The sequence below is a fragment of the Pipistrellus hanaki genome (assembly GCF_964339955.1).
Source record: "Pipistrellus hanaki genome assembly, chromosome: 1".
Taxonomy (NCBI): Eukaryota; Metazoa; Chordata; class Mammalia; order Chiroptera; family Vespertilionidae; genus Pipistrellus; species Pipistrellus hanaki.
In genome coordinates, this window is record NC_140503.1 from 196,323,750 (window position 1) to 196,345,854 (window position 22,105).

At 39.7% G+C, this 22,105-nt stretch overlaps 1 protein-coding gene across 5 annotated transcripts in view; it reads right to left on the reverse strand.

The window, feature by feature from the left end:
- Positions 1–725: 725 nt before the first annotated feature.
- The window catches only part of TBC1D19 (TBC1 domain family member 19), an 87,044-nt gene continuing 65,664 nt past the window's right edge, over positions 726–22,105 (reverse strand). For 3 of the 5 annotated variants that reach the window (XM_084890687.1, XM_084890689.1, XM_084890691.1), the window contains 6 exons: positions 14,637–14,669; positions 13,264–13,373; positions 11,042–11,133; positions 6,823–6,944; positions 2,354–2,424; positions 726–1,145 (listed from right to left, as the gene is read on the reverse strand). In XM_084890687.1, the coding sequence (XP_084746813.1) occupies positions 1,071–1,145; positions 2,354–2,424; positions 6,823–6,944; positions 11,042–11,133; positions 13,264–13,373; positions 14,637–14,669 (503 nt within the window). In that variant the 3' untranslated portion in view covers positions 726–1,070. The remainder of the gene's footprint in view (positions 1,146–2,353; positions 2,425–6,822; positions 6,945–11,041; positions 11,134–13,263; positions 13,374–14,636; positions 14,670–22,105) is intronic. The other 2 variants (XM_084890688.1, XM_084890690.1) reach the window with 1 other exon arrangement.

A 22,105-nucleotide genomic window follows, 5' to 3' on the forward strand; every position in this document is an offset into this window, starting at 1 on the left:
TTAGAGACTTTCGTTAAATTGATCAGCATCTTGAATTTGAGACTAAAATCAAAAGAATGGTGTTTGGACTTCTTTTTTTTCATACTATCATTCCAAATTACAGAAATGGTAGGCCTTTAGAAAGTAATATACGATAAGACCCTTCACTTATAATAAAGACCAGTATGAGATTGAGCCTTGCATGATGTCAATTCTGGAGGGATTGTCCAGTACCTATTGCTGGTCTCGAAACTGCTCTGCCCTAGCAGTAAACCTCATTAAACAAACCGTCAGAAAAGCAAACGTGGTTTTGATATTTCGTTCCCTTCCTTGAATCCTTAGGTGTCCTCCAAAGTAAAAGAATCTGGCAACAGGCCTCAGCAGTGTCATCTTCTAATCGCAGGATGAAAGGGTGAGAAGTTTGAACAAATAATGCCATAATTTTGACTTTCTCCCCTACCCCAGGAAATAAAGAATACAATACTGGCAGGTGGACACAATTGTATTTGACCTCCCCTAGTACAAACATTAAGTGAGAAATAAAGTGGAGAGAGATCTAGAAAAATCTCTGGGGAAAGAAACCTTGTTAAAAACACCAAAGCACATTTGAATTTCTACTTAAGGGTGTTATCTTTTTCAAGTCTTCTTCCCACATCCTACCCCACCCCTGATTCTGAGTGAAGAGCAATTTATAAGATAAAACAATACATTATCTAGAGATAAATTTACAAATTGACATAAGAGAATTGTCCCAGAGGCTGCATTACCTCTTCCAGTTTATTACAGCATCTTTAGTTCTTATTGCATATGTTGTCGCATGCTTTTTACAGGTCAGGATTGAATCTATAGTACGCTCAAGTCGCCAGAAGTTCAGTCTATTGCTTCTCTCTTGAAAATCAGCAGCATGCAGTGCAATATTTGGTGTGCCGAGTTATTTTTTCAAAAAGCAAAAAGTGACTTAGGTTTAACTGAGGAGGGAACATGATCTTTATTGGCTTATATACGAAGTGGATTTTGGTTTTATGCAGTTTGCACAGTTCATGATTAGCTTCTAATGAAAAACTCTGTGTTGTCAGTGACCTTGAAGAAGATCAGGTGACAGTAGCAAACAAAAAAATCTGAAGAAGAGGCATAACTTTTAGAGTAGAAAGGTCAGCGAGAACTGCCTGAAACAAACAAACAAAAAAAGAATTATTAATGTCAGTATTCTCATCAGCAAAGGGAAGCCTGTGAAATAAGGGGCAAAAATGTGATGCTGGCATCGACGCACCCTCTAAATTCTTCAGACGTGTCCTAACCTCTGCAATAAAGCTACAACGGTCCTTTTCTTCTCTGTGTATCTTAATGTCAGAGCATGTGCAAAATGCTAGCGTGGACTTTAGCCTTGAGCCTTCTTCAAATATACAAGGTAGCATGAGTTTATAAGAGGTCTAACATTTCAACTTGCTTCTATAAATAAACGTACATTAGGAATCCTCATTCTGAGGTAGCAGTATAAGGAGGAACTGACTTCAGGAAGACATTTTGAGATGGGACTAATGTTTATTCAGTTGCAAGACGCATAAACATCCTCTTCCCTTTAAAAAAGAATGTAGGTGGCTATTTTAAGGATAAAATGTATGATTCTATGAGAGATAACAAATAGAGTAATATGGTAAGCCACTGTTTAATTTAACCATGTGTCAGGTATACTACTGAAAAGAAACCAGCTTTAAGTAATTAACTCACAATTAGAAACAACCAAGAAAGCCCATTTATCATTAGTATAGCATACAAACCAGTGGTCGGCAAACCGCAGCTCGCAAGCCACATGCGGCTCTTTGACACCTTGAGTGCGGCTCTTCCACAAAATACCACATGCGGGCGTGCACATACAGTGCTATTGAAACTTCGTGGCGCATGTGCAGAAGTCGGGTTTTGGCTCTCAAAAGAAATTTCAACCATTGTACTGTTGACATTTGGCTCTGTTGACTAACGAGTCTGCCGACCACTGGTCCAAACACATGCCCTTTAACCCTCTCAGCTAGTTTTTCTTTGTTTTATGAGCTTAACACATGGATGCAAACACTAGTAAGAAAATGCATCATAAGACCCAATAGTTTCTATTAAAATTACTAGGCATATTGTTTCCCCATAATAATTAGAATGGCTTTCTACAATAATCTTGTTTATGAACTCTCTCACAAGATTATTTTCAAGTCATTAAAGAACTTTGAATACCCAATACTACTTAGCTCAGAACTTACAGGTTTTACCCACGTTCAAAACTTAGGCTGTGAGTAAAGTGTGTCTCAGGCATCTGAGACTCGAGTGCCCGAGGCTGGCAGGCCCTCAGGAGCTATTTCCATCCCTTCGGAGTGAAACTTATCCTTACTTCAGCTGCAGCCAGTGATGTCACCTCCATCAGGTTGACTGCTCGGAAGGCAAACACGGCAGCTGCCAGGACTGGAAGAGAATGCACACTATTTCAACTGCTGGTCTCATCAGCCCCACAAGTGCACTGCTGTGCCCACAGCCCCGCACGAGAGCTCAGAACGGGTGCTTTGCACCGCACACGCCCGCGCTGAGCGAAGCCTCTGGAGAATAGTGCCTGATAAACTGTATCTCACAGTTTTGGGGAGAAGAAAAATTCAAAGGTCCTGAAAAGCCATTTAATAAATTGCTTCTTTCATCCTTACAACTTAAAGTATTATATAATACTTTTTCAATGGCAGAAAGCTCTAATGACTGTCTTTAAATTAAGGTGTTTCTTACTAATGCAATAGAGAGGCTTCTAAAAAGTTATAAGGAGACTGGATTTTTTAAATATATCACATTGTGTTTTCTATGCATTGAGATGGCATCATGCCAAAAATGTGGCAATAACAGCTTTTCTTAAAAGCATCTCCACAATATTTTGTTGTATTCATATTGTTAGACCGAGCATTGCTCCTTCTTAGAGGGTCACAAATGGACTTGCCTGTGGGGAGAGCTGCTGGGAGGCTGAGCCTGCATTTGGCTACAGGAAAAAGCTGAAACTGAGAAAACCATTATAAACATCTTGAAGGTTAATGTTCTACTTTGAAGAGAAAACAACCTTTGGGCTTTTGTTTTCATTACACATAAGCATATGAAAAACGAGCAATGCTAACATGCACCACTTCTTATGTAATCTCCCACAGAGGGCCCTGTGAGAGAATGAGTCAGCCTGAGCAACGGGAGGGCCCGCGGAAGAGAAAGGCAACCCGATAAGGAGACGGTGCTCCCTGGAGATGATGCCTGACTTCTCCCTCTCCCTGTTTACTCCGTCACCTGAGGTGGTAATGCATTCACTGCCCAACGAGGACTGAAGTCTAGGAAATGAAATCTACAAAACTATTGGAAGGCTGGTTCCTAAGTACATTGTATAGCTAGAAAACACACACACACACACACACACACACACACACTGGAAGACTGGTTCCTAAGTACATTGCCTAGCTAGAATGAACACACACACACACACACACACACACACACACACACACACAGATTTTTACTATGGGAATAATGAAAATAGCAATTAATTATTACATCAACTCTATGAGTAAAATACTACTATCGTCCCATTTTACTACTGAGGAAACTGAGGCACTATAAGCTTGGGTGACATGTTTAAATTACACAGATATAAAACAGTAGACTGAATATATCTGGGCTCTGGCCAGGGCAGCTAACCACCATGTGCTGACATTACTGACATGAAGGTTAGAGTAACGATTTACTCTTGACGTGGAAATCTGTGTGCTTCCTAAGACTGTCTCCTCTGCTATCCCTCAGGGTAACTTCTGAGATAGCATGAAGGGTGATGCCAGGTGGCCCTGGTGGAAGGGGAAGTCAGGGTGCAGTCCCCTAATTTTCCCAGTGACAGGGAAGCACAGGCATTTTTCTAGAGGAGGACAAATTTTTGACAGCTTTGCAAAAAAAGCATGAACATTAGCCAGAGAGAAAAATTCTGGGGGGCGTATGGTAGTGGTAAACAGAATTTAAGAAGTGAAGTCAGCTGGCATTATTTAACGTGTAGCAAGGTATACAAGAGATCCGCAACACAGAATGTTCCCTTTAGTTGAAAAAGAGAAAACTTGAGTACTTTACAGTGACCGAGCTTCTTTGCTTACAAGAATATTAAAAAAAATCACGTATGTGAACCAGCAGCGTCTTCATGGTTTCCCAGTACCTGGAACATGTTTGACCAGGAAGACGTATAGAAGCTAAGGCGTGTGAGCACGCCTTCCCCTTCTGTGCATAGTTGAACAGAGTCAGTGAGAGTTGGCAGGAGAGTCAGATCTGCTGTGCAGGAAAGGGTTTGCATGGCGGGAAATTGTTTTTCCGAATGCAGAGGAGGGAAGAAAGAGCAGGTCACTACGTGACCTCAGCGCCCAGAATGCTCGTGTGCTCATAACCTTTATTTATCTTGGTGTCGCATCACAGAAGTTCCTCCCTGCCTGCTCTTGTTTGCTCTGCCCAGCCCTTCCACAGCACGGCTTTGTTTGCCCGGGAGGAAAGGTCTTTACTTTAGAGGGTTTTCCACTGAAATCATGTTTCATCTGATATATAGAAAAGCTAATATTTACTTTGGTCTTTTGAACTATTCTCATTAATTTTAAGCAAATCTATCATGAACATTAAGGCACCTTTGCTTTAAACAGTTCTACAAAAGGCTCTGATTAATTCACAACTAAAGCCAGTAATATTTACTAAAATATTTCTAAGGACTATATTTAATACCCCATTTGAGCAAAAAAGGTGGATCCCAAATATTCAGAACAAAAAAATAGCAAAATATTTTAAATAATCAAAACTAATTTGTATCCATTTCCCTGAAGTTGTCTGCCCTGTGGCTCTTTATTGGCATCCCATGTGGAGCACCCCTCAGTCCAGTGCCATTCTACATGGTCTGTAATTCTTCCCTGTTGGTTTTTGATGGCTGCAACAGTGTAATTCTTCCCTGTTGGTTTTTGATGGCTGCAACAGTGTAGACTGGGTTTCTACCTATTCATCATTAACTTTTTACTTCAGGTATTGCGTTCATAGCATGTGTCTGCTTAGAGCAAATGCAGTATTCAATATTAATTTATTCCTCTTTTACGTCAGCTTGCTGAAGGGCGATAAGTCACAGAAAGAGAACATTTAAACTGGAAGAGACCTTGAAGGCCTTCTAATTCAGCATTTCTTTCTTAGCAGAAATTTCAACCCTTCAGGTGACAATTAAAAAGTCCACCTACTTTTGGAAAGTTCTAGTTATTAGAAAGTACTTTCTTATACTGAACCCTTTTCATTAACACACTCTAGTATTTTTTTTTTAATGATACAAAAAGCTAGATACAATACTTTCAAAACTTAGGATCCACCCTGAGGAGTTATTTGGTGGAAAGACTAAAATCCTGTTGCCTGAGAAATGGGAGCAGAAAACAAATCCATTTAGCCGGGAAAATAGGAGACTTTGGGGAAAAGAGGGGTTTCTGAGAATAGAAAAACCATGCTGATGACCCTGGTTTACCCGGCGTACATTTCGGCAAGTCGTATTATCCAAAAAGAAATGGGCGACCTGGTAAGACAGGGACCTCCCTGCACCAAAGTGTTCAGGGGATGAGGACTGCCAGAGAGAAACGTGGGAAAGAAGTGATAGCTGAGGACTTCTAAGACCCTTCTATCTCTAGTTTATATAATTCACTTCATTCAGCCAGAAGAGACGAGGGCAGACCATTCTTTCCTACTCCTATTTAGATGGGGTTTAAAAACCATTCGATAGAGAAAACATCACTAATCAATACCTCTGAGTACACCAGGGGTGATATTTATCTTTGTGACATTTTATTATTACTCTAATTTTCCTTTTCAAAATGCCACCCAATTACTCTAGACCTCTCAGCAGTCAATAATATGTTAATATGGTCCCTAGACAACCTTTGACAAGAAAAACACCTTCATTTAAGCATTATTTCCACAGAATCCCAGAAAGGTGTCATATTATACTAGCGATATAAGGGAAGGAAACAAAGGCTTACACAGGTCAAATAGTTTATTCAATATCACACAACTGGAGAAGGTCGGACCCTGTACTCTGCCTACTTTTCCGCTTCCCATCCATTGTTGTAAAAACCTTGTAATACTTATTTGAATTTTCTGATAATATCAATGATAAAAATAGTTGAGTCTACTTTGTATAAGAGAAGCAAAATAATATAATCAGTGAGAATCTGTGCTCTATGTGTTATACAATTGCCTGTGTAACATCTGTTGTAAAACTGCTGAATTATTAAATGAGAGGTGAATCTGACTTCCTGGGGGGAAAAACATAAAATATTTTTGTCTAAGAGAATACCTAAAAGAGGAAATTCAGCCACCAGGGCAGGAGTCAGGGACCACTAGCAAAAGGAAAGGTTTTGAATTTAGCATAAGTTGAAGTACAGGAGCATGGGGAGGCTCAGTGTCAGGTAGGATTTCAGGCAGCAGCTGGGCTGGAGCACAGAACAAACGCTAAGACAGTCAGAGGAATCCAGGGTGGAGTGTGTACCTACACTCTGTGCACAGGCCTCCCAGGTGCTGAACGGTAAGCCCTGGCTGGACTGAAAGTGGTGAAGGGGGAGAAACGAACTTCCCTGGGAGCCAAAAAGAAAGACTGGGAATAGACTGGTGTTGGGCAGTTACATGGAAGTATCTAGATCACAGAACCTCAGTACTTGCCTTCCAAGGCAGATACATGTTCATGGATTAACAATGACAGATAAGTGTAGACGTAAACTCCAATTACAGATGGTGAATATTAGAAAGGAAAAGGGCTTTACTATAGAAACAGCATGTGTTTTACAAATAAGTACTTACTCTTACCAGCAAGAATTTCTAGAGAGTTGTATCCTAGGATTCTATCCCACAAAAGCAAGAGTTGATCTGTAGCTAAGTATCCTGAGAAAGCTCGAACCATCCATTTAAATGATATGCGAAGTCTGCAAGCAAAGAAAATTAAATAAATTTTACCAATGGTTTTTTCTTTCTTCTGAAAAGGCACCATCTTACAAAAGGCTGGGAGAGCCCAACCAATCCTGTTATTAAATGAATCTTAGAAATCACCAGAGCATTTATAACACCGTGAGTCTTCAAATGATTGGCCTCAAAGTATTGAGAGGAAGAATTATATCTGCTTGATCTTCCTTTATGCCACAGCCCAGTCTTTCGAAGACACAATTCTATCTCCTATTTTTCAGGGTATGTACTAATTAGCTATCAGTGAATTGATCTTGTAGTCTTGACAGTTTCAGGCAAGCCATGATCATTGGGAATTTTTTTTTTCAAAATACTTGAAAGAGTACTTGATAGCTGCATAATTTTACTACTCAATAAATTATGTTCCTACATCCCAGACAAATGGCTACATAAGTTGAATAAAAGGAATTTTTGAATACAAAGAAAAATAGTTTTAAAATTATAAGGGAACTAAGAAGTAGATTTCTAATTTCAAACCCTTCATTTTAAAGAGGAGGGGTTACCATAACTCTGAAAGATCAACCAGAAAATGCAACTAAATTCCAGCTCCTCCCCACCCCTCAAAACAAACAAGAAAAAAACAAAACAAAACAAACAAAAAACCCTAAGAGGTATGAGAGCCCACTATTTATAAGCAGGTTATATTACAACAACAATTTATCTCTGGAATCAGGAAATGAACTCTTTGGCCTGATCCCTTCTGTACTATCTATTACTATCTAAACATAATTTTTATCTCCCTGAGAGATGCTAGACGAACTCTTTGATGGAACTGTTATACTATTATGTAGGTAAATATCTGTGCTATTTTCTTAAAGCAAGAGAAGGGCCCAGGTATTGTCTTTGCTGGTGTCATAGTAACTCTCGTAAGACTGAAAGAAGACCCAGAGTTTCAGAAATTTCTCAATATGAAAGAGAAAACTATTGTTCTAATAGAATAAAATACAAAGTACAAAATAATATTGACAAATTAGATGTTTTAGTTGGTTTTAAAATGACTTTTTAAAGATGTCAAAGAAACTTTTGTCCAATGGATATTTAAAAATTTTAAATTCATTTGATTTTTAAGTCTAAATTATTATCTTCAACTAATCTCATTTTACTGGATCTCTCATAGCATCTTCTTAGAACAATAGTACCATATTGTGTTCTTCCCTCCCTAGCTGGCCCTGCTCCCAATCGGCCCCACCACCCTGAATGGGGGTGGGGGGGAGGTGAGGTGGGCCAGCCAACCACTCGCAGCCCCTCCCCCAGCCGGCTGGACTCCACCAGTGCATGAATTGGTGCACCAGGCCTCTAATCTATATAATAAAAGCCTAAGTAACCATTATGGCAGAACTACCACAATGACTGGTCACTATGATATGCACTGACCACCGAGGGGCAGATGCTCAATGCAGGAGCTGCCCCCTGGTGGTCAGTGTTTTCCCACAGGGGGAGCACCGCTCAGCCAGAAGCCAGGCTCACGGCTGGCAAGCACAGTGGTGGTGGCAGGAACCTCTCCCACCTTTGCAGCAGCACTAAGGAGCAGTGAGCTAAGCAGTAAGGAGCGAGGGGTCCCGAACTGTAAGAGGGATGTCCAACTGTCAGAGGGCGCAGGCCAGGCTGAAGGACACCTGCCCTCCCCCTATCTCAGTGCATGAACATTGTGCACTGGGCCTCTAGTCAATAATAAAAAGATGATAGATTTTTACAAATATTTTGAAATTAAACAACACACTCTATATAACCCATAGTCAAAGAGAAAGTCACAAGAGAAATTAAGAAATATTTTGAATTTAATGACAATGAAAGCACAATATATCAAAATTTGTTGGATAAAGGTAAAGCAGTCCTTTGAGGGCAATTGATAACATTATTAGAAAAGAAGAAAGCTCTCAAACCACTGATCTAACTTTCACTTAAACAAGTAGCAAGGCCAGAGCAAAATAAACCTAAAACAACCAAAAGGAAGAAAATAATAAGTATAAGAGCTTATGCTATGACATTTAATGCAGAAAAACAATAGAGAAAATCAATAAAACCCAAAACTGGCTCTTTCAAAAAAGAATAAAATTAATAAACCTCTAGTCAGAATAAAAAAGAGAGAGACGATACAAATATAAATCTCAGGGTTGGGAGAGGTGAAGTCACTCTGAGTCTAGATATCAAAAGGCTAATTGGGAATAATTAGGGAATATTATAAGTAACTTTATGTCCATAAATAAGATAACAGATAAAATGAACCAAGTACCAAAGCTTAATCAAGAAGAAATAGGTAACTTGAGTAGTTCTATATCTATTAAATAAATTAAATATTGAATTAAAAACCTTCCAACACTATCAGTTTTAATTCATGAAAGCCTTTAAAAAATTTATTTCTAGCTTGACAATTGAATTTTTATACTTTTTCCTCATAAGATTTTTAAAAATATATATATTTTATTGATTTTTTACAAAGAATAAGGGAGAGTGATAGAAAGTTAGAAACATTGATGGGGGAGAAACATCGATCAGCTGTCTCCTGCACACTGGGAATGTGCCCGCAACCAAGGTACATGCCCTTGACTGGAATCAAACCTGGGACCCTTCCGTCCGAAGGCTGACGCTTTATCCGCTGAGCCAAACCGGTTTTGGCCTGCATAAGATTTTTAATGTTTATCATGTCTTTAAAATAAATTTACTTTTAATGATTAAAGTGTATAAATAGGCTAGAAAAAATATCAAATATCAGAATTTTAGTTTTTAGCAATCAACTGTCTTCATTCTAGTAAAGTCTAGTTATATTCAATATACAATATTTCTACCACATTCTTGTCTTATAATCTTCATCATTAACAGGTTCCTGTTTTTTAATGGCTACCAAGTAAATAATATCAACTTAGTATTATCAATGTATGATATAAGATGTTGTTTTTATAAATGGCAGTTCTAAGATCTAAGAAGTCTGAAATTCAATGGTGCTTTATTGAAAAAAAATAGAGAGACAAAGAAAGAGATCTATATATTATCTATCTATCTATCTAGCTAGCTAGTTAGCTATCTAATCATTCAATCTTGAAACAACTACATGAGATAGAAATTCTCTTGATTTAAAAAAGGAGGAATTTAAACTATCTTGATTTAAAGAAAAAAAATTGAGACTTAGATAATTAAATAACTTTACCAGGATTATACAATTTAGCAGAGTTAGAATTTGAATCTGGGTCTGTCTCTTTAATCCATCCACTCATCCATCCATCTGTTGTGTCTTTAAGATAAACACTAAACTGTTCCATTTCTCATTAACTCCTTTTGTGGCTTCAAAGAGTTAATGCTCCTTTCAAATATGCCCTCCTGAATAGGGGGAAATTGCTGCACAGAGAATATAGTAACAAAACGCTGTAAAGCCCATTAGAAATTTCTGTTGCCTTATATACATTGTTATTTTTAAAAAAGGGAGAAGAGAACCAATGGGATTTAAGTCCAGAGGTATCTTGCATATTCACTGATAACTCATATTGAGAAATATGAACAAATATTCTAACTTTTGGAAGGAAAAATCATAGTGTACAATCATTGATAGGTAACTGGTTTAGTTTCCTTTAACAAGAGCAAATTTTAAACTTACATAGCTCTCATAAAGTGCTCTCTGATCAATTTTGCCTAAATGGACTTAATTTTAGTATTATCACATTTCTCAGGTTTCCACAAACTTTTTTTTATTTTTTATTTTTTTATTAAGGTATTATATGTATATAAATCTTTCCATTGCCCCCCTCCCCCCCAACCCATACATGCCTTCCCCCCAGGTTTCCACAAACTTTTGCTTCAGTTTTGGCCAACACCTTTCATTATGAATAGAAATTAGTTCATTTTAGTGATAATTATACCAGGCACAAAAATCCTAGCAAATAATCCTCCCAAGAATTTTTGGTACAATGCAGACTTACAATTTACTATTTGATAACTGCTTTATGGGGAAAATTGTTAGTTTAATTTCTTTGAAAAATTACCGCATCTTTGCAAGTGATTTACAATGACGAAACAGAACCTTCTAATGTCACAATGTATTCTTCAATTAGGAGAGGAAAATACTCACGGTTGAGCCCCAATTTCTCGTAGATGATAAAAGAGTTGAGGGAGATAAGTTTGAAGAAGAGTCTCAAATAGCAAACAGAGTGACACAATACCCTGCCAACAGTAAGTCACAAGAAGAAAACATATTATAGTATTTAAGAGTGAACTCTGCTGAGAAATTATTCAAATGAAAATGAGAAAACCAGTATCAACATAAATATTTTTGTCAACATATTTTTACCTTGTTTAAGGGTCAAAAACAGGACATACACGAATGATTTCAACACTATATTTAAAGATACATTTTATTCCTCTTTATGGAAACCTACAGATATGCAATGGAGCTTCCTTTCAACACAATAGGCCCCCGCATAACTTGGTATGTAATATTCAGAGAGTCCAAAGAAAACATCATTTTATAGGAAAGCTGCTACTTTGTAAACCATGCATTATCACTTAGGCCCAGCAAATTAGTTTTCTCTGGAAGCATGCCAGTTTCCAGGTATTTCTCTGGTGCCCCAGCCACACCCTTTACTCTCTCCCCCCACATATCTCTTCTCTGCCAGCTGCCTCACCCAGCAGGGAAAGAATTTCCTGATTTTTTCCACTTTCTTTGAAATCCATCCACAGGGAAAGACTGACTGCTGACTGCTTGAGAGTTGCACCAGAAAGTTATCAAACAAGATTTCTTTATTATTTCATACAAAGATTATTTTTTACTGAAGTCTACTTTCCTAAAAGGGCATTATTTGTAGAGGACAGGAAGTAACCAATTTAAGCAGATGTTTTGCAAGTGCATTTTTTTACTGGACAACTCTGAATGAAGTCTTTCTTGCAGCTCAGCATTCCTCGGGGTTGATTTTGGTAAGGAAGTTTTAATCCTCTTTTTGAATTTCTAAAGAAAAAGAGCTGTAATGGTTTCAAATAGTTTAATCTAGCTGTAAGCCAGGAAAGGAGCTGGCCACTTCTAAGTCTTTATTCCAGGGAATAAAGAAAGGGCAGAGGCAGGGCTGGCCCAATCAATGAGCTGAAAAAGGACACCTCGGGGTCCGTTTGGAGACAGAGGAATACCCAGATGGCTCAGTGTTGAGCTTCGGAGCTCTGTATGGGGAAAACCCAGGGGTGTGTACTGAGCAGCCAGGTCAAAACTCTGAAGCATAAATGGTATAGAACATGAGTGGAAGAAATCTGATGCTGAGAATGAGGCATTAGAAAAGAGCATTAATATACTTCTGAGGATTCAAGATTAAGCATTCATGTAAATTAAGCACTAAATCAAGGTGTCTCGGAGAGAAGAGACCAGGATAACTGGTGGTGCTCCTTCGTGCATCGGTCACACCCTGGTTCCTGTTATTTGCCAGCTTTCACTGGCGATGCGATGCGTGAGAGCAAACTGGAGGTGGGGGAGGGGAATGGAAATGCACAGTTTGCTGATGGAATAAAGGACAACCGTTCAGTTTAGCAGCCGTGACAGGGGCCTCTTTGGGGAAATTTGGTAGCCCCGACACCTTCCAGTTTAATGTTTCTTCCGGAGAGTAAGTCAAGTTGCTCAAAGCAGGCCCAGAGGGGGAAAAAAAGTGTAACTGGAATAAAATAAGCACTGCTTTTACTCAGGCTCATAGCAGGGAGAAGATACAACAAAGGACCAGCCAAAATAAAACAGATAAAAAATGTTCAATGCCCAATCTGCTTCTCCTTGACTTCCATATTGAGGCCAAAGGAGCTGCTTATTGAATAAATACAAGAAAAATATCTAGTATGATAACTGAGAATTAGCCAAACATGAAACTGAAAAATAAGTGACAAATACATTTTTGATTTTCATTAACAAAGAAGAGGTGATAATGATAATCCTAACAATAAAACCCGCCATATTTATTGGAACCTGCCATGAGCCAGTGCCTCTGCAGGCCACAGAACACAACGCCAACCTCATTCCACAGATGAGGAAATCAGTCTTCAAGAAAGGTGGGCATTTTTGCCAAAGAGGAGAATACAGACATTTCTATGTTTTTCTTTTAACATATAAAAGATCATTTAAATGCAACTGATAAAGGACTTTCCCTCTTTTAATTATTACCAAAATATTTAAATATCAGTTTCTTCTTCTCATGTTTATTTGTAAAACCTTGTTGGCAACATCAGAAGTGAAAATTTGCTGCTTTATATTTTAATTGAGTAAGATTTTTTCCTGGATAAAAAACAGATTAGAGTCTGATTTGATCCAGTTTTTTATGAACTTACAGAAGGATGAGAAGAGATGGAATGAAGTCTGAAGAAAAAACGCACATACATCTCACGGAATATCTGATACAGTTTGGAAGGCTCATTGTATAGAAAACAAAGTGGTGCAACTGAAAGAATAAAAAAAAAATCATTGGTAATATTGCAGAACTACTAAAATTTAAAAGATAAATTTATGAAAATGAAAGAGCAAGTCCATCTCTTATAAAAATATTCATCGACAAATTTAAACTAGAGGAAAGTTTTAATCAAATTTTAAAAGACATAAATATTATAATTTGAAAGAAAGACAGTAACTAAAACCGAAGTGGTAAGGGACTAACTACAGTTCCTGGGGGGATGATTGTGATTATTCTAATCTACTGGTTCTAACTAAATAAGTGGTTGCGGCTCAAGTATTTGTGATGCTTACATACTGATGCTTAACATATTTTTCTAAAGTAGTATACTTAACCTCTATAGCATCTATTTCCTTAGCAAACATTTCCTCCCTGTGTGTATAAACCTTAGACTTTTTCAATGACTAGAAATGTGAACAACCAGGAGTTGATGCATTTTGTGCTCTGAGAATTGTTAGATTTAAACTTTTGACATCATGAATTGTCCTCCAAATCATTCAAGTACCCCTTTTAAAAACAATTTGCTCGAAAAATTCTTGCAGGTGAAAATATTAAAATAGGACAAAAGGGCTAGCATTTTTTATTATTAGAGGTAAAATTTATGTCCTTAACCTTTGTAGGTTTTCTATTTTAAGTTCCTCTTATAAAAGAGATAAAGCAGAGCACCCTATAATCCACAAATGTGCACAGCGACATTACATTGCAGCCTCAGTCACCCCAGCCAACACCACCAAGGAGAGCACAAGGCAAAGGTCTTAGGCCCCAACTCCTTTTCACTGAAGGCTAGTTTTCAACGTTTGGTATTACATCATTCACCATGATTATCTCATGTAGGACACCGAGGGCCTTTTTACAAAGAAAAGTATTAATTTACTGCTGATGCTTTTCACAAAAGTAAAGCATTAATGTATTTCTGTTTAGCCTAAAGGTTGGGGTAGCAACAGTGGGGACAACAATCTTCTGTAACCATATATTTGGCCCCCTTTATCCTTTACCACCTTCCTTCCCTCCTAACCACCATACTGTTGTCTGTGTCTATGAGTCTCAGTTTGTTTTAATTCTAATTTGTCAAGCTCACCATCTAAGCAATTATGACGACATTGTGTTTTTTTTATTGGACATATAAATACAAAACTCAATGTTTAAAAATGTGCACAATCACTTAAGTGTGTGGTGATGTGCTATAAAGTGTGATCTCCATGATTAATTGTCTAAAGTGTAATAAAACAGTGAATATTTTCAAGTTCAACTTACCATACATTGAAAATCCATGAAAAGGGATTACACCTAAAAAAATAAAAAAGTATTTCTTTTCAGTTAGTATGCACACTGATTATTAGATAAACTTTAAGGATTAACTTTTAAAGGATTAAAACTGAGAAAAGAAAGTTTTCCTATTTTTTGTTTCTACTTTGTTCATGAATGTCAGAAAGACTTAGTGGTGATAACTAACAAAAGTAAATGCTTTTTAATATCTTAAAAATAGAAAACGAGAGGTTTGTAATATATATCCAGTTAATTTTCTATTGATAATGTTGAAAAATTAAAACTTTGAATATATACTATAAAAACAGGGTAAAACTAGAAAGTAGTTCTCAGAACTAAGGTAAAGAACTAATTATATGGTCTCAGAAAATGAATAGATTATGTCCTTCCTGAAACAAATTTATCCTGAAAATGTGAAAACAATCTGTTAAAAGGAAAGGGAGCATTCCAAGGTACCCTTATATAGATACATTCCTCTGTAAACTTGTCAAAAAATTCATCATAGAATGTGGTTTAGAAAAAGTATTGGCAGGATATAGTATAAATTCAGTGTAATCTTTGGCAAGAATTACACACATGTAAATGACACATCCACTTTAGAGAAATACTCCAAGCCTAACTTTGTGTGCTAAACATCTTGTCACATTGTAAGTGAAAAATCAGAATTTGTACAACTTAGGTTCAAAACAGAAGTTCTGCAGAATACACACACTGAATATCTATCACGGTGCCAAGTAAGGCTGCAAACACATTACAGGAGAAAGCTGAGAAGTTTACTGTTTGGAAAATAGTATAGATATGCTTTAATCATCGACATGCTCAGAGGCAGGGCCTTCCGAGGTCATCTGGAGTGAGTTATAATACATTCTTATTCAGTCTCCATTTAAAGCACGTCCAGAGGCAGGGCATGCATTAGCTCCCGATGCAGCCGATTGCAAATGTTGAACAGGTTGAACTTGGTGGAGTTATTTCTCATGCTGAGTTGAGCTCTGGCTCCGTGGAAGCCTCACTTATTATTCCCAGGTCTGACCACAGAGGTGACACAGAACAGGTCTAACCTGTCCTCACACAGTGGTCCTGAAGAGTGTCCTTACTCTCTTTCCCCTGGACCAGCTGCAGCTCACTATGTCCTTACAGTGAGGCGACTGAAAGCGCCAAGCATTCTCCCTCCCTGCGCACCACACAGCTAAGACACTGCACAGCTGTTTCTGACCTAAGTAAAGGATTATATTCTCACCTCTTTCACATTTGTTCTTTGGTGAGCCATCCCAGTTTGAGACAATCCTGTATTCCCTACCCTTCTTGTTCGCACCGTACTGAAGTATTCTAAGTATACCATCTAAGTCCTCATCTAAAAGTCTGAACAAGGCAGAGTGACGATAGGACTTGTCACTGGAGAAGCCCTCCATGCTGATAGTAATTCATTAATTAACACCTTATCATGGTAAGTTAAGAGCACAGACTGAGTGCCAGACAGATTCGATTGGGTTCATCTAACTCTATCATTTAACAACTTTGTGCCTTTTGGGTGATTCTTAACTTCTTAAGTTTCAGTTTCCTCACATGTCAATCAGAGATAATGCTAGAACCTCATGATATGATTAAATGAGATATGGCTGTATCTTAGCCATCCTATATAATAAAAGGCTAATATGCAAATAGACTGAACGGTGGAACAACCAAACAAACAGTCACTATGATGTGCGCTGACCACCAGTGGGCATGCACGGAACATGGCAGGCGTCAGCTGGTGGGATGGAGGAGCAGGTGAACGGGGGCACCAGACCAAGGTGGGGCACCAGTTGCTGTAATCAGAGTGAGCTTCTGTGGTTACTGAAAATTCTTTGCTCCCGCGTGTTACAGTCCCACCTGGCACTTCCACCTGCTGCTGGCACCGGCCCTGCTCACTCCCAATGCTGGAGCTTCCTTGTTCACACCTGCTGCTGCTCACACCCTCTACCAGTGCCAGCCCCGGTTGTACCTGCAGCTGGCACTGGAGCCATCGCTTACACCTGCTGCTGGTGCCCAACGCTGGTCCCAACTGCTCAGCTGCTGCCAGCGCTGATCGCCCCTGAGGGCTTCTCCACCTCCCCCTGCGCCTGAGGGGCAATTGGGCAGCAGCTGCTGATGGCACCAGCCCCAGTCGCTCTGCACTCTCAGCGGTGCAAGCAGAGCTGGTGTCATTATCGTGCGGAGGCAGAAGTGGAGTGGCGGTAGTGGGGCTGCCAGCAGACAGGGACTGTGGCAGGAGGGGCCATGCAGGGGCACGGAAGATGAGCCAAGACCCAAAACTGTGCCTGCTGCAGCCTTGCGGCCCAAGGTTCCTTTCAAGGTGCGTGAATTCGTGCACTGGGCCCCTAGTTAATAATCATCATAGGCCCTTAATAAAAGTTAATGTTGATATGATCATTCACAAGTAAGCTTATATCCCTTTGTTGTTTCTAGAAGTAATTCAATCAAAGAATATGAAGAAAGTCCAATATTATTGGGAACAAGCATGCCACCAACCACCTTTGGATTTTCACAAGGTATCCTTCCCCCACATCCCCTCAATCTTCCAGAACATACCCGTTCATGTTGTCCATCTGTGGCTGCATGCTGTGCTGCTTATCAATGTTCTTGTTCATCTCTGTCTGAGTAGCCATCCTGTTCTTCTAACCTCTCTTGCTCCTCACACCCAATGCCAGGATTCGCTTTGCTCCTCAGAGGAGGGAGTGCGAGGGAGTGCTGTGAGCCCCCTGCCGCCTGTTCATCACCCCGGTGTCCCTCACATGTTTCAGGTTTTCTCACTTCCCTGAGGAGCTGACAGCTTCACCAGTACCCCAGGCCCTGTTCCCTTGCGGTGGGCAAGCTAGTCAGGTCCCTGGCTTGTTTCTGTGCAGCCCATGAGCTAAAAACGGCTTTTACATTTTAAGGGATTATTTTTGAAAAGCAACAAAGAAGAATGTGTGATGGAGACTGTTTGTGGCTAGAAAACGTAAGATATTTCCCACCTGGCCCTTTGCAGGAAGAATTGGCCAGCCTCGGCTTTGGAATCCTGCCCATCCATTCTCTCCTCCTCCCATCATGTGCAACACTCAGCAAATATGTTTGAGCCTCTACATGTGCCGGACACGGTCCTGACAGTTAGAGCTTCCTTCTTATCAGGGACAGAAATATCATAACGAAATAGTGAGTAGACCCTGGACAGTGGTGAGTGCCATGAAGGGGAACCACGGAGGGCAGGGGGAGGCCTCACTGACAAGAGCCACAGGCGCCAGGGAGGTGAGAGTCCGGGTGGGGTGGCCTGGAAGCCCAGCTTCTGGTGGTGACAGACAGACTGCCATCAGTCTGTGCAGATTAGCAGGCTCCAGGCGGAGAGCGGGCATCTGCTCTCTCTGCCACTAATGGAGGGAGGCAGGGGAGGGTGGGTCCTAGCAAACTACTCACGGCTCCAGTCGGTCCTATTCCGCGGCAGCCTTTCAGCCAAGGATATCACACATTATTATAAATAACCTCAATAGTGTCACCATTAGACATCCATCTCTTCCCCGGACCCACTTTCCCATCAAACAAATCTCTAGTCTCTCTTCTTCCCATAAAGCTGAGCTTAATTTTTTTTGAAAATTATCTAAATTAACTTCCTTTATGTTCTCATTATATGTCCTCGCCTCTTTGTAAACTGGTTTCTATAACCCCAACTTCTACTGCTAAACCCGGGGACCTCCTTTGTGTGTCTTGGCCCAGAGCAACTAAAAGTTCCTTCTCCAGCTGGAGCCTCCGAGGCACTGATGCCCCTGGCAGTTCAGGCTCCCTGCCTCCCAGAAACTCCTGCTGTGTACACGTGTGTGTGTGGATGCATGTTTGCATGCGTGTGGACACTCCTTACCTGTAGCTACTCTATCGTATTTGTTTTCTCTCTCCTTCTACCTGTATGTCTTTATTGACCTGCAAGTCAAACTGGGGAAGCCCAGTATCATGCACCTCATTCTGGATTCTGTTTCTGTAAAGGACTCTGTACCCCCTGGTCTTCAGGGAAGAAAGCTGTGAGCCATCTTTGCCTTCTAGTTCTCCCTCAGCCCTCAGCCCTAAATGAGACTGTTCCTTTCTGTCTAGGGGAAAGGACACTTCACTGTTCAGGATTTGGCCAGAATCCAACATTAGCAGCCTCCTCTCTCCCCTAACCCAAGCACAACTCTAATCCTACTGACTAGATTGCCACCCCTCCTTCAGCCTTGGGCTTAGGACAAGGGCTGTAGGCAATGCTCTCCATCTCCAGGCCCAGGCTGGACCCACCCCTTCAAGGCTGTAAAATCCACACTCCTCCACAGGTCTCCCTGACAGTCCCTGCTCCTTACCCCCAGGCAATTCACTAATCATACCTTGTACTTGCCCTGATTGATTGAGGTGTCCCTTCTCCTCTATGAACCTAGACAGTCGGCATGATTTTGGCTATCCTGCTATTTACCATTAGCCTGCTTCTCCCTCCAGTACTACTCTGAGACCAAGGCAGGAGCGGGGCAGGGCGGGGGGGGGGGGGGGGGGGGGGGAGCAGCGAGAAACATGGAGTAAAGGCCCTGATCTGGCTCACCGCTAACTGTACCCCTCAGCCAGACTCCATGTCCCTCCTTTCAGAACACAATCCAGACTGAAATTCTCAGCCCAAAGGCCCTTGGCCTGCTTCTGGGCTCAGCCTGGCCTCTTCGGTGCAGCCGCCCCCTGGGTGGAGAGGTGGCCAAAGGGGCTATTTGTGGGAGGTGTGAACAGAGCATGCACCTGCAGGCTGGGAGGTCCACGTGCACAAGCATGAAGCCCGTCCAGGTGTGGGATGAAGCCATGCCCGGGAAGGGGTGGGGATACCAGCACTAGGGACTGCTGAGGAGCTTGAGAATCTGAATTTGAACCTGGCCTCCAGATTGCTATAAAGGAATACAGAGATGGGCAAAGTAGGTTTACAGTTATAATACAAATAAATAATACAATAATTAATAAATACTAACACAAGAATAAACTCTTTTGTGTACTCACAAATCTATACCTACTTTTGCCTAGCCCTTTATCTGTTAAGACAAGAAAACAGAGTAGACTTCATCAATTTGTTAGTCTGATGTATAATGTTTAAACATTTAGACTTATGGTAGGTGGGCCTCTATTTGCACTCCTTCCCTGAGCCCTACGAAGGTTAGGAATAGACCCATCTTCACCTTTAATCCTTCAACCTCATTGGATAATATCAGGGAGGTTGTAAAGATTAAATAAGTCATTTATGTAATGTGCTCTGCATCACACTTGATGATACAAAGTCTATACTTAAATAATGTTCCTTCTCTTATCATAGTGTATTATAAACATTTTTTCTCTCTACCACAGAATAAACTCTCTAAGCAAATTGCTATTATACAAAACTCCTATAATCTTATTGCAAAAATGTTTTCCTTTCACTAAGTTACTGTAGAAACATCTGCAAAAGCAGATTAAGGTATTCAGAGATGAAGATCTTACTATTATGATTTTCATCTTCTACAAATATTTATTAAGAGTCTGCTAAGTGTAAGAACACCTTAGTCAGGACAAGGCACTTTTAAATTAGAAGCTTACAGTAAATAAAACAGTGAACTGCCAAGCAGCAGAAAGGGGTGCATGTATTAAGACAACTCACAGCTAAGCACACTTTCATTACATTTCCCTCAAGGTCTGAAATCGATAGTTGTTCTTTAAGCACATAAGGTATAAGCTATATGAGGCAATGGCCACAATTCACACTACGTATTATCTTTACCATGCAACACAATATCTTCAGTGAGTAAGATGCTCAGTGTGTGTTGTTAATGATAGAAATCTGAGCAATTATAAATATAATCAATGCTTATAAATAAAATATTTAAGTATAAGAATAATTTATGAATAAGTAATCACCATATAGAACAGGAAACTCTCAGTAGCCCAGTGTTGGCTTTGAAATGACCAATGAAGTCACACAGAGATGGAATTTGAATACCATGTGATTCTAAGCAAACTACCAACACTCCGAGTCTCCATTTTTACTCCTGAAAATCGCCGGCCAGTAAGACCAACTTCATTGGGTTGTACTAAACACCAATGAGTGAATATATTTAAAGTACACAAGTATAGTGTTTAATACACAGCAGATGCATTAATAACTGCAGCTATTTTATGCTCTCAGCTTAAATGTAAGAAAATCTTGTTCTGTGTTAGATAAGGATTCGTTTCGGCTTAATCAAGATTAACCAGGGCTTAAGACTCCAAGAAAAGGTACACAGTCCACTCTGTTGAAGAAGGACAAAGTCAAGATTCTGGCAAACAGAAGTAGGAGGCCTAAGAAGCACTGAAGAATCCATTAACACTCTAGGGCACATACCACCTAGAACATGTCTTTGATCTTGGAGGCTGTCATGTTCTTGGCCAGTGTTTTAAAATACTTTCCTTTGGCTCTCATCACTTCAGTGTTTCAAGGGTTGAGTTTCACCCACCTGGCCATCGTCCGCGGGTGTTACTTCTAGCAGACATTGGGATGTGAGACGCCATCTCTTATCTAGCCTAAGAGTCTGCTATGAATGATTATTTTAAGATCCTAGCCTTCCCTTATCAATCTGAAGAAAGTCTTAAATATTAATTGCCCACTCCATTCCACAGGAATAATTTCACAAAGTACAAATTTAACGGGCCTTTGACAAAGCCCAGAATGGTAAACATTGTCAACAAAAATAAATCTTAAACTAGATGAGATATAAATAGTAAATATGACTCAGAGATACCCCAAATATTAGCATGCTTTGCACTTTAAATATTTTCCCTTCATTTCCTCACTGTCTCTATTAATACTTAACATTTATAGTTATACCATAACTCTCACATCTGATTCATTTTACCATCACTCCAGTTAAAAGCACATTTTGACACTCTTTCATTTGGGATTACATAATACAGTTTATTTAATTCATTTGTTGAAATAATCATTTCCTCTGTTTATCCTCATTCCACATGAACCTACTGGTCAGGAAGACTAGGGATTAGGACAATGGATAAATTGTGTTCTAAGTATTCCCATGATCTTCCTGAATTCGAACTTCAGAATATGACTGTTACTTTTAGTACTTAAAATTTCCCCAAACATCAGAACATATCTGTATTTAAATATCAATTTACAAGTCACACTTGATATAACATTTTAATTAGGTTTAGAACTTATGTCTAAAGTTTCACATCAAATTAATTTTAGATGTTTTGAATTTATTTAATTAATATAGATGACAAAGTGCATTGCTATTTATCAACTGGACACTTGCAAGCAGATTTAAAATGACCTATTTTCATGATTTCTTCAAAAAACCTTCCCTAATCTTTATTGCAAGGAGCTGTCCTGTGCACTGTAGGACATTTAGCAGCATCACAATATACTGGTGGTACCTTCTTCCCCCTGGTTGTGATAATAAGAAGCATCTTCAGACATTGCTAAA